Source organism: Rousettus aegyptiacus, unplaced genomic scaffold (genome assembly GCF_014176215.1).
Source record: "Rousettus aegyptiacus isolate mRouAeg1 unplaced genomic scaffold, mRouAeg1.p scaffold_m13_p_11, whole genome shotgun sequence".
Lineage (NCBI taxonomy): Eukaryota > Metazoa > Chordata > Mammalia > Chiroptera > Pteropodidae > Rousettus > Rousettus aegyptiacus.
In genome coordinates this window covers 41,418,230-41,442,334 of record NW_023416286.1, presented here as the reverse complement: position 1 = coordinate 41,442,334, position 24,105 = coordinate 41,418,230, and the positions used below count along the sequence as shown (strand labels likewise).

Here is a 24,105-nt window from a genome sequence, read left to right as displayed (position 1 = left end):
TGATGAAAGAAAGGACAAGCAGTAAGGGAACTTTCCTGCCTGTTTTGTTCCCTCATTACTACAAACTACTATTCTGACTTTGACTTGATACTATTTGGGAACTTGGAAAAATAAAGCATATGAGACAGAGATAAAATTAAATGAGGGACCTAACAATGTGGACAGAGGAATATCAGAAAGGTGTGAAGAACTCTGGTATAGTTTTTAAGGAATTGAAATTAGGAACTAAAAGAAAAGGAGGCTGCCTTTGTCCTGAACCATACACAGATGTTAATTTATCCAAAGTAAAATGCTAGTTTCAAGAGAGCTTACTCACTTGGGCTGGCAAGAACAGAACTTTCTTCAGACCAAATCTCAAATGCCTTTCCTTTTTAAAAGAAAGATTTTAATCTGATGGGCAAAAGATGAAAGAAGATAGGATTGCTCAAATCAATGTGGAAGCTAATAAGAAAAGTCTGCTCTCCTTTGTCAACCATCCTCATCCTTGGCAACTAAGGAATTACATCACATGCTCCAGAGGATGCAGTCTGGGAGAAAAGGATCCATGTATATCTTCATTTTCATTTGACACCTGCTCTGAACAATGTAACATTCACTCTTAAACCTATATCGCTTTATTTCTCACCATTAACCAAATGTTTTTGGTTTGTGTATATCTATTTGAAAGATAAATATATTCATCACCAAACTCCCCAGGGTGAAGAACATGATGAAAGTCCGTCCTATGGATGTCTTGGGTACCACATCTCCAAAGCCAACAGTTGACGTTGTTGCCATGACCATGTAAATGGACTCAAAATACGATAAATTCTGTGAATTTCTACCTTTGAGCCAGGGATCACCAGAATTTTCCACCTGTCCAAAGAGAGAAGACTCAGGAAAGGTTTCTGAATGGAACCCAAGGAAAAGCTTACAAAGAACAAGCAAAATATTGGATTTGTTTCACCTAATTCAATTCAAGAGAAATATTAAATGATTCCTAGGCTGCTGTGAAGGGTTTGCAAAGTATGGGTAGTGATTGCGAAGTCTTGTTTTCTTTCACAGTGATTATTGCTGAAATCTGAGGGGACATGTAGCTTGAGACCACCTTTGAAATGCTCCATGGGGTGGGGGTGGGGTGGCTGCTCATATCTTTTTCTTTTCATGTGGCACATCACCACATACTAGAACCATTACGAGACTCCAAAGGCTCTCCGACTGAGCAATTATTATTTATTCTCATTTTTCACCAGAACAGGATTCTCATTAAAGAAAGAAGCACTCAAATGAGCATTTCACATGAATGCTAGTGTCTGAGGAAAAGCAAACAAGTTTTCCAAGTTATTTCCCCCACTCTCCACAAAAATCTTTTCAGTGATTGAGTTAAAACTCTGAAAAATATTTCCTTTGATTTTCCCCTTAAGTCTCCACATTTTAAGGAAAATAAATTCATCAGATTATCTTTTTTACATTGAATGAAAAGAGTAACTTAGTCAATGGTACTATACTTTATAGCATATATACATTTATTATAAGTATATGATATATATCATATATCATTATAAAAACATATAAGAATTATATAGAATATATGAATTTTCCTTTATTTTTCCATTTTTAGACATTTTCTCCAAATAGCTTACTTATTTCCTATACATTTTCCACTGCTATTTAACACAAAAATGATAAATGCTAGAGATGGTGGGGGCAAGTAGATTTTTTGTTTTGTCGTTAAGAACTGGAATGGAAATTAGAAATAATAATTTGCTCAGGTATGTAATCACTTTTTAAAAGTGATGTGCCCAGTGCTGAAGCTTTCTTAAGTTTGATGAATAGGTTATAAGTGTGGACTCCTATTAATACCTCACTCCAAAAAAAGAAAAGATCGTACATATACAGTTAACTTCCATGGCTGGTAGTGAATTATATTGTAAAGTATACCAATCTGCTTCTGCTGACTTCTAGAGTCTTCACTACCTCCTGAGACTATTGTACTATAAGAAAGCCAAGTTTAAATCACACAGATTTAAATATATATACATATATATATTCCCCCTCTCCCTGCAGGAATACAAGAGTTGCTTGGGAGTTTCATTTATGTTAAAACTTCAGTGTGTTTAACATCTTAGCACAGGGTTTCAATCATATCCTTGCATAACATGTTATACAAACTAAAACTAAATTTATTTCAACTTGGAAATTTCTTTCACAATAGTTTAAATAACCCTTTAAGGTTTAATGCACTATCTTTGGGGGTATTCTTTCAGCACTGAAGAGATGGCAGCCTTCTGAGGGTCTACTGTCCAGTTTGCTTTCCTATTAACCATGTTAGTATCTACTACTCATTTCCAGATGGGAAGTAAGTTAAAGTTAAAATAAAGGGTTATGGACTAATGTTAAAATAGTGAATTATTATCTAATTTTAACTCCCTATTTCAAAACTGAATTTTAATGTTTTTACACTTTATGTTTTAATTTTATATTAGATATATTATGGAGGAGGATATAAAGATATTCTCCCAGCTCCTCTTACCTCATCATTTGTATTATATTATTTTTACATTGCACATGTGTGTTCCAGTCCATAACCATAATTTCCTTAGTTATGTCTTAGTTCTATTTTAAATTAATTTGGTAAGCACTACTATTACTTTTTATCATGGTTTCCTCATTCTTCAGTTCTTAGTTTTCATTCATCTTCTCTGTGGTTGGATTTTATCAACAAGATGCATTTTTAAAAAGGGGCTCGTGGGTGCTAGTTTCTCTTGCATGCTTAAAGTGATAGGGTAGGTTACACTTTCTTTCACACAAAGTTTGCAGACACCACTCTATCATCTTCCTGTATTGGTTGATGTGTTCACAAAATCTGAGGCTAGTTTGATTTTTTCCCCCCTTTTATAGACTTCACTTTGTTCTCCTTATCCTCAAAGGTCAGTAAACTGCTCCAAATATGGTTGAAATAAATAATTTAGTTTTTTTTTTCTCTTGGATTACAGTATACCATTTAATCTATAGATTCAAAACTTTATTTTAAATATTTTTTCTGGTGCCATTTGCTGTGTTCTTTTCTTCAGGACACTAATTTTATAATATGCTGAATTGACTTTGCCCATCTTCCATGTTTCTTCTCAACAGTCATTTGAGAGTACCTTTGTTCTTTTCTATGTCAGTATTTTTCACTCAGTCTTAACTACCATGTTCCTGAACACATTTTTGTCACATTTATTACATTTTGGTTTCCCCTGTGGTTTTTAGCTCTCCAGTACTTCTTTCTTCTTATTTTTCTCTGGTATCTTTCAGCTCATTTTCAACTCTTGCTACTGTTTAAGAACTTTTTACTTAAAATCTTATGTATTTTGTTTGAATTATTGTTTTCAGTTTTTAAAGCCTTTTATTTATATTTTTTCTCAAATAAGGAGGGATTTTTCTTAATTTTTTCCTTTGTTTCATTGGGCAAATTACCTTGTAATTGTTTTTCTTATAACTGTTATAGTAGGTAGCTGTTGTTATACAGATGTCTCTCTGCTCTCCAGTATACCCTCTTGTTATTTCTGGCAGAATATAAGGATAGCACTATATTTACTACTTTCTGATTAATACTCACCTTTAAATGGTATCAACTTTTAGCGGAAGGACAGTGTAAGTATGGAAACATAGTGATTTGGGGTAATTATCACTTTTATTTTGATTTGTTATTTCAAATGTCATCTCAACAAAATCTGATATTTTCTTTGCTCTAGGATATAGCTCTTCTATGTTTTTAATGTTCCAGATGACTCACACTGGATCCCTTTAAGTCACAAGTCTCCTTGCCTGATTGGTTATTATACCAACAAAGACACATATTCACATGCTTAGAAGGGTCAAGCAAAAATCTTTAATGATTCAAACAGGCCTTACAGAGACTGTGTCCAACCCAGGAGCACATTCTTTTTATAGGGAGAAGCTAGTCTTCAACTAGGACTGTTAGTGGCCTTGGGAGAGCATGTTGCTAGAACCTTGTATCTTCCCAAAGAATCTAGAAATCAGGGGTTTTATATGAGTTCTCCATAAAAGTTAGCAAGCAGTCAAAAAATATAAAATAAAACACAAACACTACTAGTTCAAATAAAATACAATGAAATATTATTCAACCATAAGAAAAGATGAAATACTGCCATTTGCATCTTGGATCTTGAAATTATCATGCTAAGTGAAATGAACAAGACAGAAACTCATAGACACAGATAACAGTTTAGTGGTTACCAGAGGAAAGGAGGTGAGGGGAGGTTGTAGATGAGGGTAAAGGGGGTCAAATATGCGGTAACAGAAGATTTGACTTTGGGGGGTGAGCACACAAGGCAATATACATATGATGTATTAAATTTAATTAAAATAAATAAAAATCACATAGAAATAAAAAATATATATATGTATATACCCATAGGCCACATTTAGTATGGGAGCTCCTCATTGGAACTGCTATTGAAGGTTAAAAAAACGTCCTGTTACCATGGTATCTCCTTTAGCATTCTCTTTCCTACTATTTTGTGATAGCCAATAGGTCTCTACAAGGACACTGATGATTGCTTTTCCCCCGTTACTTCCATGCCCCAAGGTCCAATCCTCTAGATCCCAGGCCTTGACTCTACTGCTCTGAAACTTTTTTTTTTTTTTTCAGGAGGAAAATCTCTCTTGCTTGAGTGCTGAGAAAGGCATTTGGCTGTTTTCAGATTCATTGAGGTTTGTACCACAGTTTGCATTCGGTGCTTGATAATTTTTCTTTTTTCTTGTTATTGTTTTAATTTGTCTGTTTTGTTTTTCTTTTCTCAAAGGACTGTGTAGTCTTTTGACATCCCATTTCAATTTCTGCATTTTCTAATGACTGCTCCTCAACTGTCCTTGACAATAAGGTCTAGGATTTTCCTACTGCTGAAATCCACTTATTATAGTGCCGATAAATGTGGACTAAAAACTAGGCTTTCCTATAGGCAAAGGAGGCAGCTGTGTCATGCAGATTAATTTCAGGAGAACCAAGAAAGCCTCAAAGCTTTTCCTTTGCAACTCAAGAACACCCACCACACAATTCTTCAGTTTTTATAAGTGTGAAATTCTCTCCTTGGCTTTGTTTATTGGACTCTATGTTCTTTTTTTAAAATGTTGAAACTCTTAAGAAGATATAGTGATAAATTTTTCCTATTGCTTATTAGATCCCTTTCTATGAGAAGGTTTTGAAAGCTAAAAGAGTATGGGAGATACCTATTTGTCAGAAATATGAAGCTGGAGAAAAATCCAGAAAAGGGAAGTAAAAGATAAATCTCACATTAGTTACACTGATGAAGACAGGCATTCATGAGGATTACCTCCATTTCGTAAAGGCATTCATGCTGGCCCACAAAATTATCATGTTTGATGAGATGCTTACCAGGTGAATGAATCCTGCAGCTGTGAACCAAGTACTGAGAACTATTGATAACAGTTTGGAGAACTTCACTGAATTGCTGGAGGAAGAAAGACAAAGAACTGCTGGGTTCTGGCAGGTTCCAAAACAACTCAATATCTCACCTTGAAAATCTTGCTGCTCAAAGTGTGGTTCACAGCCCTGAAGCACTGATAAGCTTACCTGGGAGTATATGAGATATGCAGAATCCCAGGCTCCACCCCTTATCTACAGATCCACAGTGTTACAAGCTTCTCTGCTTAATTTATATACACATTAGAGTTTGAGCATCTCTTAAACACACCCACTTACACACACTTGTACAAAAGCTTAAATTTTTCTATGATATCCACTAGCTTGATATTATACTGCTTTGCAAAATATATGTGTATCATCACAAAATAAATTTCATAGATTGCTACATTATCTAAGTAATAGTACAAATACAGTATCCTGAAAATCCAGAATGGGCTTCCAAAATGAAATTTTGAGGAGATCACAAAAATGTGGTCTCATATTGCTAAATTCATACCAGGATCTTTGTGTGAAGAGGATCAGACAAGTTCCTGTCTCCTAAATAAAGCCCTAGAGTTTAGCTGAAATTTCTGTGATTTTCAGGCAGGGCCACCTGCCACACAAGAATCGCACATTCCCATCTTGACTTCTCCATCATGCATAAACATTTAGCAATGAAATCTCCCTGGCCTGCAATATTTGATGCTTCTAGTGAGAAAGTTAGAGGCATAGAGATTTTGAGTAGGTAACTTAAGACAAAACTGCTTAAAACTTTAGAAGTATTGCTGCTCGAAGGTGGTTTGGATTTTTATTTGTTTGTTTCTTGAGACATTGGAATTGCTCTATTTCTGTAAGCAATAGTTCATTGCTGACACTGGGCAGCTCTCCTGTTCAGAGAAATTTTCTTAACATTCCTAGCTGGGGAAGACACAATTGATATAATAGTAAATGTATAGAACCAAAGCTTCTGAATTGCTTTGATTTTTCATTTGGGTGGTTGGGGAGGGAGAGAATTAAAGCCTAAATGCACTTACACACTGTAGCTCTACGAAACAAAGAAGATACAAAAGCTTCAAAATGATTGCAAACTGTTCAGTGTGCGATGTTAATACAATGGGGGAAAAAGTGAGCAAATTACATCTTGGAAGCTGTGGGATTTCAAGATTTCTGTACTGGAATTCTAAGAAATGAGTTGAATTCAAGGTTCAGTTAACATTTTAGATTCTAATACAAACCAGTAAGTGAGGCTGGCATTTACCTAGTCTTGATGGCTCTCAGAATTTGCAAGATTTTAGGGAGTTCTAGCAGCCGCAACGCTCTTAAAAATCTTAAACCTACAAAGCAATTGAAAGGAGAAAGCTGCCATAAGAGGGGGTTACTCCAGGGAGTGGTCTGAATTGTAACACAATTGGGACTACTTACAATGTGTTCCTGAAATGCTCAAATATATTATATTAATTATATTATTATCTTAATTATATTATATTATATCACAGGTTAAGAAGTATGTGCTCTAGTTCAAATCCTGGCCCTGACACTTAGTATCTGTTGTAATCTAAAGCAATCTCTTCAACTTCTCTAGTTCCTCATCTGTAAAATGGGAATTATAATAGTACCTACCTCATAAGGTTGTTGAGCTAATATAAAGTATATAATAAGCACTACTAAACTCTTCTTTAGAATGGAAAGCAAATTATCCATTAACTACTTAAACTCCTGACTGTAGAATTTCTATGATATGTTCCTGAGGGTTTGTATGATGCTTTACTTTACATAGTTTGATAATAACTAAGGCAAGGAATATTTTATAGATAATAAGTAATAATATATAATTACATAAAAACTGATAAAAGCCAAAAAATGTCCATGCACTGTCAATACACCCACCTTAAAGACTAAGTTACTAATTAAGTAAATCTCTAACATGTTACAGCATGTCTGGATATGATGATGTATAGCTTTTAAAGACTAAAGGAGGCTCTTTCTCTCTGCCAAGTCCATATGGGATCCCAGCATAAAGGTACCATAGGGGGAGGGATGCTGGGGCCTTCCTCTTAAGCTGTGAATGAACTAGTCCATTAGCAATAAATGAACGTTGACATCGACTGTGCATCAGGGACACTGCATTGCTAAGTACTGAGATGTTTAAAAAAGGATTCTGATAATATATTATAAAACCATACAATTACAGTGAGAATTTTTTTTAAATGGCATTTAGACATTTAAGGAAAATAAAGGATACTTATGAATGAATGTTGAGGCTTTTTTAGAGATTGTTGCTTATTCCCACAATATACTCACCCAGCCAATTACTCTTCAAATAATAAGAAATAAAGGTTGGTGGGATGGTAAAGATGTCCACAATTGAATTCATCTCCATCCAGAACTTGATCTTGTCATCAGCTGCTAAAAACTATGAAACGGAAAGAAAAGACCCCAAATTCTGTTATCCTCAAGAAATCTAAAGTGAACACAAGAGTGGCTTTATTTGGCTACAGTTCATTCATCAACTGAATCTTTGATCTCATTCTATTATATACATACATATATACACACATATATATATTTATATAGCCATCTAGGTGTATATTTCTGTAGATATATAGATATGCATATATTTACGTAGATATAAAGTTTGTGCCTTTAGTAAGTATTTAATAAATGAACATGAACCCATTTTATATGCCACTCAACTCTCATGCTTCAGAGTAAACACTTTAACCTTCATGCTGCTCCTAGAGCTTTCTAACATTAGATAAGGGGGGGGGGGGCGGAGAGAGAGAGAGAGAGAGAGAAAATTCCCTATTTGTGAGCAACAAGGATATGATTTAAGATGGTCTTTAATGGAAAAGGTATGGCTGACTAGAAGTTTGGCTGGCCAAGGCCTGTGTTTATAAACATCCCTATTTAGATTAAGAAAGGAAGCATTTCTAGAAGGAAGATTCTGCTGTAAAAAGATTTTGATCATCAGTTTTGAAGGACGGTCAGGGAAATATATATTAAATATATATATGACATATTTTTATATGTATATATAAAAGTATATATAAAAGTATATTTTTATATGTATACACAAAAGTAGGATGGATAAATACATTGAAATCTAGATCTAGAATGGGTCCTCAATAAAGGACTGTGGAATGAAAAAATTATTTAATATATGAGTGAAACAGAAATGAAACAAAGATATAAAAGTATTTTATATAGTTATATTGCACATATGCCATCAGTGGAGCCAATTACATTTTCAGAGGATTGTTATTCAGGTTCTGCTAACTTGTGACTGATTGTTAGGACAAGTTTCTCAGTGGGAGGTGAGAAGCCAATAAGGAGGACAGCGTGACAGGATGATGATATTTACAAAAGAAATCATTTTCATTTGTGTTGGCATTTTTGGCCTGGTTTACAGTTTCAGGTGCAGGAGAGAGTTATTACATCTTATTATACATTTAACAATTTAGGGAACAGACACTCTAACTTTACAGCCTGAAAACATAGGCCAATTGCATGACCGAGGCACACACAGATCTCTTTATTTTGTACCAGTTGTTTTTATCTATTTACTCCCACTTTCAGTAGGTACTTACTCTTAATCCAAAATAGAAACTAAAGAAAACATTGAAAGTCAAATCAATAGGGATGGTTTTGTCTTGGTATGAAGAACAGCTTCCAACTGGGCTAGAAAAGAAACAAGGACAGTTTATAAAGATGTACATTTTAAAAGCTGTGTCTATATAGGACCAAATAAAAAAAAAGGTAGGCAATTTTTTATTTATACATCATAAATGGTCAATCCAGACACTTAAGTTTACATCTCAAGGAAATTCTTTCCTCTTGGAAGCAGAGGTATGTAGGAGTTAAACCACCAGACCGTGCATGGAGCTGAAAATAACAGGAAAATACCTGCTCTTCCTTTCATAGAGTGTATTGCTTCTATTTCTGTTTTACAAACATGGATTCAGAAGCTTAGAGATTATGTAGCTCTTTTTGATTTCCACACCATTTACCCAGGCAGGACATTTTAGCTTCTATACCCTTTTGATATAGAGCTACTCTAGGTCAAGTGGACTGACCCCAAGCCAAATTCAAAGAAAATTTCCTAAATCAGTAAGGCATTCACAAAGCAAAGACTACAGTTTTCCTAGAATTCCTAAAGATACCTGTCTCTTGTGGCCCTGCAATCTCAATTTTACTTCAGATGAAAATCCAAAGTAATTCTCAGAGAATCATCATGGAGTTCAGATTAGACTGGGCTGTGCCCAAGAAACTGTCTTCATTTTGGCATAGAAGAAGGGAATACCTTCAGAGAAGAGGAGATTATAATTTGCTCCTTTATCGCAGGTAAGGTCAAGCATGTTCCTTTCCCAAGACCACCCTAAGTTGTTTGAAACCTGTGAGAAATCCTGAAATGTCTACAGAACTTCTGCTTCAACACCTAAAGAGTTCAAAGGCAAACAAAGCCCTCATAAGTGTTCAAGGGAGGAGATGGCAGCTGGAAGCTTGTAGTCCGAGGCTTGAGGAGTAGATCTGTGCATAGCACCCTAGTCTCTAGCAATGTAGCATGGCAGGATGCAGAGACAATTCACATATTTTTTTGTGGATTTGCTTTTAGTGCTTCCTGGGTCAGAACTAAACACTTATCCTTTTATTATGAGCTTGTGTACATGAATATATTTGAAAGTGTATTAACCATTTTTCCTGACAGAAAATTCAAAATTAGCTGGCAACCTAATGATGCAATATCTCAGACAAAGGTGAATAGGGATTTTACTCACTCAGTAGAGTTGATGAAATAGATTACAAGAGACCCGATGCTTAGTAGAAAGACAAGGATCATCTGAGGAAAAGAAAACAGAGATGAATGTAAAAATCTATTTTATTGACATGAATATAGATGAATAAACACACCTGTTTTTGTTTTCATTTTGCCTATATATATGTAGTCATTTTTTCACACATTTCATTTATGTTAGCATTCATTCATTCATTTATTCATTCATTCTTGGAACTTTACTGGGTATTCAACAAATGAACATATATCCACCCATTTTTATTTACCTAATTTTAACTCTCACACACTACATAATAACGAGTTTGTTCTTCCTGCTACTCCTAAAGCTTTCTGATCTCAAGAAGTCCTACCATTTATTCACTCATTCACACATCAAACATTTATTAAGTGCTTTATATGTGTTATATATTTTGTTACATGCTAGAAAATGATGGCTACTGCATATAGACTTTGGAGTTGCATTGTCCATGATGTTGTGGAAGAAACTGTCTAAAAGATGGTCAGAATTTTGACAGGATGAAAAATGCTACAAGTGAAAAAAAGAAAATGAGTGCTTTTAACCTACCAATGTATCTGGTCTATAAAATAAGCAGAGCTTGTAGAATATAATTAAAACTTTACCTATTCAAAACCCTAGATGCATTTAGATGAAATCTTCCACAGCCCCATGACTTTTCAGGTCAACTTTAGGTAAGTGAACATTCTTCCAGCTATTTCTAGTTTCCAAACCATCTGTTTCTTTAATGTGTTCAGTCCAGTGTAGTAGTAATAATAAAACTGAATTTTATTAATGATTAGGGCTTTACTCCCTCCTAGCTCAGGTATTCCTTGGAAAGGTTATGTATTTTGGAAAAGTGGTCAGTTTCTTCTTCATTAACCTCTTTTTGAGCTTTTAATCCTAATTTCCTACTGACTAGGCCTCTCCAGAATTGTAGGTCAATGTCCATGAGTTATTTCATTGCTTTTTGGAGATTCCAATTCAATTCATATTCAAATTCGACAAATATTTTTTTAGTACATATCATAATCCAAATATTATTCTGCCGATTGAAACATTTTAGTGAATAACATATACAAAAATCCCACCTTTTTGGAGCTTAGAGTCTAGACAATCGATAAAGATAATCAATACATAACTTTTATGTTAGAAGATACATGCTAGAAAAATAGAGCAAAATAAAGGGGATCAGGAATGCAAGGAGAGGGGACAGAAGGGTTGCAGTCTTGGTCATATTTAATTGCTAAGTGTCCCATTTGTGGTTCCCTGGAGTTGGGTGAAAGCATATTCCCTCACCAATTGCTCACAAATCTTTCCTCAGTACACCTCACACTTTTGTATTCTGCTATATTCCTTATCCTCCAAATGCCTTCTTAAGCAGGTAAGAGAAGACTCTAGCATTGCACCCACATCTGGCCCATGGATCACTTCAAGCGTTCTTTGCCCCAACAAACACTGGAAAGATGGAATATCTCCAGTGTAACAAATTCTCTGTCATAGAACTGTTAGCTGGATAGTCCCTTATCACAAATGAACCAGATGTCAGGCCTCCGTGTCCCCAAAGTTCAAAGAGATGTAAATCGAAATTTCTAAGTGCTCTCTCTTAAATTTCAGTCCTTAGACTTGACATGAAAGAAAAGCCCTCCCATGTCTCTGCCATAACAGAATTTGCTCTAAAAATCCTCTTTTATTTCCGGCATACCCTCATTTATGTGTGATAGGGTAAGATATTGAGACCTCCAACTGGTTTTCTTTTAATTTCTTTTTAAGTGGCCGTGTTGCAGCTCACTTACAACATGGTAGTTGTTACTGAGATCTATTCTCTTAGGGTCTCAGCTCTTACTATGTTACATTTTAACATCTAAATATTGATGAGATATTACTAAGTTTGTGAGTCTCAAAGAGATTCAGTTAGAAATGTAATCTGCAGCTCAAGAAAAATTTTAGGAGTGGATATGTGGAGATTATATGTGTGTGTGTGTGTGTGTCTGTCTGTGTGTATGTGTATCAGCATATCGATAATTATTAATAAATAGTTTGTATGAAATCTTTTTTCTTCTCTTTACATATGATCTTATTTTTATCCCTTACTAAATCTTTATAAGTGTTTCTTCAAGTATAAATTCTTCATACATTGACAAGTTTACACCCTCTAAACTATAGAAATTAACAAAAAAATAAAAGTTTTGATTTACTGACACTAAGAATAATACCAATCTCGTGCCACAAACCTAAAGAATAATATCCAGAAATAACATATAATAAAAATTAAAATGTATTCCAAACCCAAAAAAGTTACTGGGAGCTAAAAGCTTGTGAACACTGTTTAATGAGTCAAGTAAAAATGGGAGATAAATCTGAGAGGACCTGTAAATTTCTCTTGGGTTGTCAGGGAAAAATCCAGAAGTGCGGGCTGTTTGGCAGCAGTAGAAAGCTCTCCCCCTGAGGTGCTGATTGAAGATGGAGCAACAAAGCCAGAGGGACCTTTCAGGAGATGCTCTGAGGCCAAGCTATCATCCAGAAGGAACCTCCTAACCAGTAGCAATGCTTCTTTCTCAGAAACACCTTGCAAACCAGTCAGAGAAAAATAAACTGAAAAATTTGGAACCTGATCCTGAGAGAGTCTTGTCTGCAGAGTTGTTTTTGGCCACAGCATTATCCCTCAGGTTTGTCTTTGTGGGAAAACACACAGTCAATTGATGTTTTGATTTCCACAGTGGGGATTAAAGCTTTCTGTTTAGTTGGTAGAGAGTTATGGGTGTCTTCAGAATACAAACAGAAGCCAACACAGTTAACAAGAGGTATTATGAATACTCTAACTCTTCATTTAAGAATATGAGCAGATAATGGAAAATTTACAGTTATATGGGAAGTGTGAGAAAATAAGAGGATCAGACAGGGAAAATAGATAAAAAGACCTCCAATGAAAGAGTTAGCATAGACTATGTAATTAAACTTTAAAAAATTACTATTAGTATTCTAAATGAGATTCTAAAAATCTATTAAATAGTATTGGAGGATTAGAAAGGCAAAAAAAAAAAGGGAATTTGGAAGGTATCAAAGAGGTGTACCTGCGAGAAGCTACATCCCAGCACTGGCTGAGAGATCAACAAAAAGAGGTCAGGATTACCAACACTTCGCATTTTATAAGAGGTGCACTTTGGAGTTAAGAATAAGATCTGGGAGTGGGGACCCTGGCTTGGCTGGTTATGGTGCCTCTGAGTTGATGCTGTGAGCCTGGTTCTGGCAGTTTTGGGAAGAAACTAGAAACAGGATCCAAGTACTGCTACAGAAATGAAAAGCCATTGGGTAGCTGAGGCTGAAAAACAGAGATGCAAAACATGAAAAGAGCAGTTCCCTTCCCCTCCTCTAGGCCTCCTGTCTCCTCTTATACCCCCTTGTTGGCAGAGCTTAATAAGGGAGCTGACAAAAGAGATATGTAATTGCTGAGCACTGGCCTCACATCACACAGGGTTAATCTGGAGCCGAGAAACAAGAGCTTAGTATCTAGCAGGTAGCCTTAAGTGTTAGAAGACGTTGAAACAGCATTCACTAAGATTTTAGAAAAAAAAAAAATTGCAAGCAAAGAATCCTACACCCAAACAAATTGTTGTTCACATCTGAGAGAAAAATAAAAATCATTTTTTTGGACATTAGAGGATTCAGAAAGTATACCGTTCACGCTTTCCCTAATAAATGAATATGGGAAGTACTCATAAAAAAAAATAAAAAAAAAAAAAGAAAGGAGAAGAACTCAGAAAATTAAAATACATAAGAAAAAGTGGTGTCTGATAAAAGGTAAAAATAGTGCAATTTTTAACCCTGAAGGAATTATTAAGTAAAAAATTCTTACCAAATGTATAATGCTAAAAACAAATAAACAAGCAAACAAAACCACAACAATAATTTAGAACTGAATGTTCACCTAAGTTCAACAATCAGGAAGGAAGGAGGGATGGTGTGGAGGAAAAACATGCCAAAGATTTCATGCAAGAGGAGGACACATATATAAAACATGCAGAGATACATGGAGAAATACAGAACGGAAAGTATGTTTTGAATTAGATTTATCTAACATACCTACAGTATTCTATTAAAATGGAATTATCCAAGTTAAAGATGTAAAAAAATAAATAAAGGTAATAAAAAATAACAAATCAGAAACAGAAATCTCAGCCAATGATCAGTGCTTATTATACTCTGAATGGTTTACATGTATTATCATGTAATACATAATTCTCCCTACAAAACTTAAAGGAGGTTATTCACATTACATGAATAAAATCCAATTTAGAAAAATTAACTTGCCTAAGATTACACAGTAGAAAGTGGAGGAGCCAATGTTTGAGTCCATGTTTCAAAATTTACTATTACCATGTAATTCTGCCTTTCCAGTGAGATAAGGAACTCAGACTGTGACAGCTCTTCGTTGTGTGCCAATACCCATTCTTCTTTTTTTTTAAGTAACTGGCCACTCATTTGTTTTTCAAAGTGACTGATATTACATATTCTATTATGCAGCAAATTCAAGCTCTAAATATTATAAAGACCAATAAAATAGATCACTGTAAGGAAAATAATTAAATGTCCCTGGTAAATTAACAAGTATATGTACAGTTGATAAAAGAACAAAATCCAACTACATAATATTTATAAGAGACATAATTGACAGAAAGATTGAAAGAGAGCTGGGCAAAGACATCTCAATGAAGTATGAAAAAAATGAAAATGTTACATATTAATATTGTATTCTAAAATATTCCAGCTCCACCAAAAAACTAAAATAAACCCCACTGAGTGTGACAAAAATGGATATTTCATATTGATTAAAGACACAGTCAAGAAAATATAATAGGTAACTTTACACGCTAATTGATGTTATATAAGATATATATATATAAGATATATATAATTCAAAATCTGTCAGAAATGAAATATTTGATAAAACAATAAAATCATAAATGAAAAATTTTTGCATGCCCTTTCAATCAGTGAGCAAATAATTATGGATATGGAAAATACATATAACAGAATTAATAGTGCTTATATAACAAACAGATAATACAGCACATATTCTTTCAAAAGTCCATTAAATAGTAACAAAAATTGATCATGTACAGGTAACAAAAAATTTCCCCATAAATTCCATAAACTAGAAATCGTAAAGGCAATAGTATTCTTGGTCCATAAATTTTACTAAAGTAGAAAAAATAGCCACTCTATCTAGAAGATAAAAGCATACAACATTCCTCTCAATAGATCATGTCTTAAACAAGAAATTAAAATAAAATTTAAAAAATCTTAAAGACGAATTAGGCATTAATAAAAATAAGAACATAACATTACTTGCCAAATGAGATACGGCCAAAGTAGTAGTCTAAGGGGAAAATTTTTGTAAATTAAATCAACTGAAGAAGCCGAAAGCATTAGATCAGCCGTCACGGCTATCGACAGTGAAGGCCGTGTAGGTGTGGTGGGGCCTGTCACTGGGCATGCAAGATGCTGAGCCAGACCAAGTGGAGCTGCCAGAGAACTGAATAAAGGAACCCTAGGTTCCCAAGGATATGACCACAAGCCCTTGGCAGAACCGACTGAGGAGGAGGTATAAGTGAGACCTCAGGAAGAGTCAGTTCATCAAAGCTGCCCCAGCAATGAAAATAGGTAAATTCTGTGTTTGGAGACCCAGTGATCAGTAATTGATCAACTGGATGATTTGGAAGGAAACAAAGTTCTGGCCAGAATCGTCAGGGCACAGATTCAGGAAATTGTGAAAAAGGAAGCAATTTGAGAAGAACCGTGCTGCTTCTGCAGAGTTACAGGCAACTGTCTAACATAACTCCTACACTACTTTCCACCAAGTACTGAAGAACTGTGAGCTTGGGATGGGCTGGCACCTGTCCTCAAGGGTAGCTTTTTCCGCTGGGTCCCTGTGTCGCTAGCTGATCAGTGAAGTGCTTCCTGGCCTCTAGGGGGATGGTTACAAAGTGCAAGGAGAAGAAAATGCGGATGGTGGTGTCCGGGAAGCTGTCATATGAGCTGCTGGAGGCTTTCCACAACTGGTGAGGGTGATCAAGAAGCAGGACCTGCACAAGATGGCAGAGGCCGACCACTCACTCACTGCCCAGCCCTGGCTCACTACCTCTGGTGGTAGAAGGACAGTTGCGGCTCCAGAAGGAGCCCAGGGCCCTCTGCCACAAGAAACAATGTAAGCCACTGACACATTGAAAAAATAACCTGTGGGTTAAGATGTTACTTTTTAAAGGCAAGCTTCATAAGGTGGACCAGTGTGTATATTGTTCATTAATCTTTCTTTCTTTAAGGTCTAGAACTTCTCCTTGCCCCATGAGTCCATTTGGGAATTTCTCCCAATACATTCAGGGCCTGTGTAGTCAATTCTTCTCTAAGCTTAGAGTGGACCTTTGGATGGCAAAAAAGGAAACAGATTTAGTATAAAGAAAAGGCTTATTTAAAAAATTCTCACCCTTAACAGATAGGGTAACATGCGACATAGTATTACCATTCATTAGAACTGACTTGAGAGGGAAAAAGAAAATTAAACAAAATAAATAGGAAAAGAAAGAACACTGAAATTAAAGATTAAAAAATATCAATTACCCATAAATATATGTATATCATGAGACTACTGATAAAAATATATGTATATTATGAGACAACTGAAGTATGTATACCTCCAGTAAGGCTAAGTGAGACCCAAAGAGGGGGTCATAACCCATCATGAGAGGGAATGGTGTAATTTAGGAGTAGAGAGAGAAAAAACAGTATTCTTTCTAACCAAAGGTGGAGTTTAATCGATGGAACAGTCAAGGACATCTTCAAAGTTGAATTCTCTCTATGGCTCTTTCTTTGGAAAATGTCCTGTGCCTTTGAAATACAAAGGTGGCTCTATTATTTATTGTCTGCACACATAAACTTTTAAGAATGCAAGAGACTCTATTAACAATTATACCAGCATGATTTGCAAAAACCCGCACTTAGGATCATCTTGATATGTCATGTTGATTCAGTAATTACTGCTTAACACCTCTAAGAAATAGTAATTGAGAGGAAAAATGGGGCAAACGGGTTTGAAATCTCAAGATAGGTGCAAGAAACTAAAATAATCTAAATTTTATGACACCTGTCTCAATATATTTTTAAAAGTTTCCTCTGGATTGAACTATCATTACAGTCGTTAAGACACATTTGATTAAATCAACGTAACTGTGTTACAGATTCTGATAATTAGCAAACAAAAACTAAAACCATATTGGAAATTCATTCAAATGTGATAGATTTTTAAAATTAATGTGTGTATTTATGGATAGGAATCATTGCTAAAGTTCAGCATCTTATGCATTAACTCATTTATTAATTTATCTCTCTATGCATCAGACTCTTCACTTCTCAAAGGAGGGAATGATAGCACCTCTCTTTTGTAAAATGGATTGCAAAAATGTGGTAAGTGAACTGACATAATGAATCCTCAGATTCCTTTTAAGAAATAAGACCTATGAACGCTGGAGAACTGGACGGTAACCACTGGCCCTTCAGAAATCCGTTGGAACCCGCTCCCCCTCCTTCCCAGTGGGTATATTCCAATTTGAAGACACGAGATCAGTGGACTAACCTGAAATTCAGATCTAATGTTACCTCCGGTGACTCTATTAGTCATTCACTTTACTACTCTAAACAAACGCCAGAAGGAATAAAACATTTTATCATTTTAAAACTCAAATTCTATAGATACAACTTATAGAAGAGAAGAAATGTCTTAGGTTACCTAAATACCTAAAGAAAATGTATCTGACAATGTCGCTGAGAATCTGCAGGTTTGAAGGAAGAAACTGGTAGCAGTGGATGGAGATAGGGGTAAGAAAGAAATTAATTTTTACTATGTCCTCTTTGATACGTTTTGAATATTTTACCATGTGTATAAAGAAACAAACAATGTAATCATCTGGAAATAATCAATGTAAATATTGTTAAGTATTTCCTACTAATCTTGTCTTTATATGATAAAGATTTCTAAAGCATAGTCTCATACTATATAACAAAATGAGTTCCCGATGCTCGATGGCATATTAAAGATAAAATATGAAATAATGAAAAAATAGATGAAGATACATCTCAAGGTGGTAGAAAAGGTTTCTAATATAAATACTGGATATAAAGTATGAAGAGACTGATAATTTCTAATATGTTCTATGTTTTCTATTTTTTCTACAAGTAGCATTATATTACAAAAGATAGCAAAACCCAAGAAAATAATCATCTATTTTCCAAGTATCATATGTGAAATATTCTTTCTCATTTTCAAATGAATTGTGATCCTTCCTTTGCTCATTTAGTTGTTCTGTATACTAATATTGACAACTGTCGCTCTAGCTAAGGGCTCATTTACTTATCTACAGGAAGGATTACACATTCACAGAAAAGACTGCACATCAGAGTAACAGAGAAACAGTTAATTACACAATTAACAGCATCCCTCCACCCCTCTCCCCACAAAAATAGAACAGAGGGTTTTTGGTCTAGGACTACATTTGGAATTAAATTAAGAAGAAAAGCCCCCATAGATAGTTATAAAAACATACCTTGTGATAACTAAAACAACAAGCCCATTAACGTTATTGATAATTTGCCATGTTCTAATCTCTAGAAGGTATCCTGTTTTGAAAATGATATTTCTTTCCTTTGGTATTTGGAATTCTCCTCTTCCTTATTTTCTGTCTTTTTCTTTTCCTTCTTTTCCTTTTTCTTCTCACCCCTGCCCACCATCCTATCCTCCTATTCCTCCCCCTTCTTTATATTCTTCTTCCACTGGGTAGTTAGCCATGAATCCTTCCCCAAAGTATTAGATATATTAGTCTGTGGATATTTTTGATTAGTTATCTTTGAGGGGTTTGATATATATACCATGCCTTCATTGAAAATAAAAAGTAAGGGGTTTTTTTTGTTCATTTATTTGTTTTTTGTTGTTGTTTTTTGTTTTGTTTTGTTTTTGTTTGTATTTTCTATGTCCTGAGACTGTTTAATTAGCATTAGAGAAATTCACTTGTTGACGATTTGGCCTAACCTTGAAATCATCTAGATCTTCTATGGAAGAGGAGGAGGGTGGTAGTAGTTATGACACTATAGGTCTTTGACTATATCTTTAATTCGTCTAGATATTTGGTCTGTTTATTTTTCCTTTTGTGGTCAGTTTTGGTAATTTATATTATCCTAAGAAATTATCCAATTTTCAAATTTAATTGCAAACATATTTTTCAAATTCCTTTTTATCTTATTCTCTTATTGTAATGCCTTATTTCAGAAGTGTTTCTGTTTGTTCCTTCTTTTTCTTGCTTATATTAACTATGTATTTCTCTATTTTATTGCTTATTTCAAATAATCAGCTGTTTTTTAATTCATTAATTTCTGAATCTCTTTTTCTACTTATTCTGCTTAGATTTAATGTATTTTATTTCTGATTTTTTGAGATTGATACTAAATTCATTTATTTTAATTATTTTTATTATCAAAATAACTTTTTATTGTTATGCATTTAACACAGAACACTCTCATCTTTAGTTGCAGGTAACATGTAGTGTTATCATTATCTTTACCATTTAAATCAAGAGTCATTAAAGATATTTAAAAAATTTTAGCTGCATGGTCTTTGGTTTTGGTTGTTTTTTCCTGGGTTTAGTTATTATTATTATTTTTTAACTGTATATTGCTCTCTGTTCAGTTAAGGTCATCTGTCTGTACTTTGTATGTTTTATAACTGGAATTTTTTTGTGTGTGGCCTAATATATGCTGAATTTTTACAAATAGTCTATAGACTCGAAAGTTTAATTGGCTTTCAGCATATGGAGTTTGATAATTTTGATCAGCTCTCTTATTAATTAAGCTACTGTGGTCTTAAGATTATGATTATTTTTTATTTAGTATGTCTTGATATAAGTAAACTAAAGGTTCTGCTACCTATGTATTTTTAATGTCTTTTTTTAACTTCTTTGTATTTTTTATTTATTAATTATCTTAAAGTTATGTTTTTGGTATACTGGTATCCATGATGTCATATCTTGGTTGAGGTTTGTTACATTTATCATTATAATGGTTATGTGTTGAATTTTGTCCTCCCAAAAAGATAAGCTGAAATCCTGAACCTCAGTACCTCAGAAAGTGATCTTGTTTGGAAATAGGATCTTTGCAAATGTATTCAAGTTAATTAAGGAAATGTCATGCGCATGGACTCTGATCCATTATGACTGGTGTGCTTATAAAAAAGGGAAATTTTGTAGCTGTTATAAGTTCTTTTCTGCCTCACTCCTTTAATACATTGTTTCCAATATTATCATATAGTCAAACATGATTTGAACATTTGAAGAAATTCTAACCAAGAAATCCCTAACATAATCGGAAAGAATCACAAAATCCTTTTCTAATGGGTCATAAAGACAGGGATTTCAGAAAAAGACCAAAACTTTAGAAAGAAAAGAAAAGAAAGTCACATTTCCAGATGACTCAACATTCCCTGCAGATTTTATCAAAGAAATTTTACTTATATAATTAGAAATAAGTTTAAAAATTTAATTATATCTGAATTAAAAACATTAACTAGAAAAAAAACAATATTTTGACTAATTACAAAAAAAAGCAAAGGATAAACTTTAGCTCACATTTGTCTACTTTCATCATACCACCATCTGATGGCAGTATACCCTCAAATTACAGATTTCAATTTTTTAATGTTTCAGATCAAACTCAACTACCGAAATGATAATCAGTGCAATATTCATTTAGAGGGCATCTGCTTTTTCCAAGCAATGAGATATAAAAAATTGATTGACAATCTATTCTGTCAAGGAGCTCACAGTGAACTGGGGGGAGAGGCATATGCACAGATAATTTTATAACAGTGTTCAATGTATATTATAGAAGCTTAGAGATGGACTTTTAACCTAACATGGAAATAAGGTAAGATTTCCTCAAGACGATGATGTTTGGATTGAGTTTAAATATGTCCAAGTTATCCAGATTAAAATAGGAAGTAATATGATAAATATCAAAGAAAGGCAAAAAAGACTAGTTTGTATTATGAAGAAAAGGGGCTATTGGATTTAAAGAAGGGGAAAATATCTGTACATTTCAGGCCAGATGATCCAGTAAATATCAACATTTCTTGAACCTCTGCTATATGCCAGATACCCACACAAGGAGAACAAAATGGATACAATCTTTGCCCTAATAAAGCTTTTCTCCTGGAAGAAAAGCTGACAATAAATATAAAACATAATACCAAGTAATTATATTCACTCCAAAGAAAAAGCAGGCAAAATAATGGATAGAGACGGTAGACGCAAGATGGTGGTTGGGAGATAGTGATATTTTAGATAAGGCCACCAGGGAGCATTCAATGCTTACCTGGGTGATAAAATTACATATACTGACTATAATTATTTTCGTAGCTAAATTTTATTATCAAGGTAACAGTGAGAATGTACTTACCAACACCTGCCCCACAAAGGTCTGTGCCGAGAGCAACATTTCTATACGGTCGCGAAATACTCCATGGAGGTGGAGATTTCTTGACTGACTCAAATTGATTTTCTTTGACAAGATTAGTTCCTATAAGCAAGAGAAAGGAATTGAGTGTGAGCCAGATCTCAGAGAGAGTAATTTATTTTATGCATGTTGATAGATCCTCCTGATGTGATATCAGCCCTAAATCACCCCACCTTGTCCATTCCAACCCAGGGAACTCTAAGTCGCTTATTCAGTATTTCATGGAATAAATTTTACTGGGTTTGCATTTTTTCTGGTCTGCTGCAGAGATTTTTAACTCCGAATTCTATAGTTTTCATGATGCCTTTCTTAGATACTCTTATCCCAAACCCTTCAAACAGGCATTAATGATCAGGATTGGGAGCAGCATGCTTCTTTCTGCTCCAGAAACAAGTTTCTAATGCTTTTCTGTCAAGATACATGGACAAAGAAAAAAGATTACAAATTGATTTTTAGGTGATTATTTAACTATCTCTTTTTCTTTAGAGAAAAAGGAGAAGGAAAGTTTTAGCAATTTTATGTTGCTTTTACTTCCTTATCTGGTATCATATCCTGCTGAAATTATACTCCTTCCTCACATTTATAAAATGTCTTTACTTATTATATTTGAAATTTCTAATAATCCTATGATGTAGACAAAGTATGATTAAGACCATTTTATATTGATAAGGAAACAGAGGTAGAGAAATTAAAAGACATGCTCATAAGCAGGCAACTGTGAAAAACTAAAGTCTAAACTAGTTTCCATATCTCTTGTAGGCCTTGAACTACCACTTAGAAAGACACAAGCAAATTAGAACAGACCACACTGTGCTGATGGACTCTCTGACAAGCTCAGTTCAGGACTATGAAATTACTTAATTTTTCTACTCATATTTTTTGAGTGGTAGGAAGAGAAGTCTCATAAGTGACTATTTGATAAGAGTTCTTATATTGATCGATGATTTGCCCTCTAATATCTACGACTCATTATACATATTCTTGAGATTCTTGAGAATTGATTTTTAAAAATATATTCAATATGACATTAATATAGAATATTCATTTGTATTTCATTATAAAATTGGAGGTGTCTTTTGTGGAAAAACAAATTGGCCTCAAGATAAAATAAAACCATAGTTACAAATGTAGTCAATTTTTAAAAAATGAGCATTTAAGGAGAAAATCACATTCTCTTCAAATAAATTTTTTAAAAAAATTAAAAAATTTATATGCGACATGTTTGTATTAGGCCAATTTTCCCAAAAGCATGCGCATGTATGCATGGGTATCCATGTGTTGGTATGTGCAACAGTGTTGTGTTAACATGGTATACAAAAGGCAGTGTATACATATGAATGCATAATCATGAATGTTTGATTTACAAAAGTGAGGTTAACTTTGGTGTTCATTTCTGCTTCCCTAATAGGACCTAACACAATTGTGATTTTAAAATTCAAAATATAGGCAATGTTTGTGGATTTTTTTTTTTTTAAACTACCTCTGTTTCTAGAGCTAACATTCATCATCAGCCACACAAGAGATTTCTTCTCTAAGTGGTGAAAGAGGAGGCCTGGCCCTGTACCTGAGGTCCTTGGAATAAGTGGCCTGGGGCCTTGTTTCTCACCCTAAAGTAGGCACCAGATCAGGATGGCTGCCCCTGCCTGCCAGCCTATGAAAACTGAGAGATGCCTTGTTTTCTAAACACAAACACATGTCAAACCTGTCTCTGATCTTCATACAGTGGGATCCCAAATAAGGAAACTAACCAAAATAATTCCTGTTCCCTTGATGTTTTGCCATTTTTTAATGATCTTCCAGATTATTCTGAAAACGAATAAGACGAGGAGTCCACTGAAGAAGGTCAAGAAGGAAGAAAGAATAAACGCAGCTTGGATCTCAGTTGTGCAGGACGTTTTTCCCAGGTCTTCCCCACCATCATTTCGCAGCTTGGTTAGAAGCATCGGGAAACTGAATTGTCAGAATTCTATGATGTCATGATCACATGGCAATGATTCTAGGAATTAGAGCTCAGTAGATTATGAGTCCTAATGCCAGGTGTAATAACAATGTATAGTTCTAAGAACAGGGGTTAGCTAACCATTGAGATGCTGACTCATAGGATGCAAATGAATAAACAGAGGGAGAAGGCTGGGGTCACAACATGACTCTTCAGAAGATGTGAATTTTAGATCTGATTCTGTTACTCACTTTCTCTGTGACCTGGAGGAAGTTACATCCTTTGTGGCTATGGGCAACAGGCTATCTATTTGGTTGTGCAGTCAGATAATTTCAGAACAACTCTTTTTGACTGAAATGACATCCAACCATCTGTGTGTAAATGAGTAGATTCTTCATCTGAGTGAAATGCCT

General features: G+C 34.5%; 1 protein-coding gene and 1 pseudogene across 1 annotated transcript in view; one reads left to right on the top strand and one right to left on the bottom strand.

Annotated features, from left to right (window-relative positions):
- KCNU1 (potassium calcium-activated channel subfamily U member 1) overlaps positions 1-23,696 on the bottom strand; it is a 105,363-nt gene extending 81,667 nt beyond the window's left edge. Inside the window, exons 1-8 of the mRNA XM_016155230.2 lie at positions 23,502-23,696; positions 21,697-21,816; positions 10,189-10,250; positions 9,001-9,091; positions 7,715-7,826; positions 6,672-6,747; positions 5,384-5,459; positions 685-855 (exon numbers count right to left, since the gene is read on the bottom strand). Of these exons, the coding sequence (XP_016010716.2) occupies positions 685-855; positions 5,384-5,459; positions 6,672-6,747; positions 7,715-7,826; positions 9,001-9,091; positions 10,189-10,250; positions 21,697-21,816; positions 23,502-23,696 (903 nt within the window). The remainder of the gene's footprint in view (positions 1-684; positions 856-5,383; positions 5,460-6,671; positions 6,748-7,714; positions 7,827-9,000; positions 9,092-10,188; positions 10,251-21,696; positions 21,817-23,501) is intronic.
- LOC107515945 lies at positions 10,843-16,412 on the top strand (annotated as a pseudogene).
- Positions 23,697-24,105: the final 409 nt, after the last annotated feature.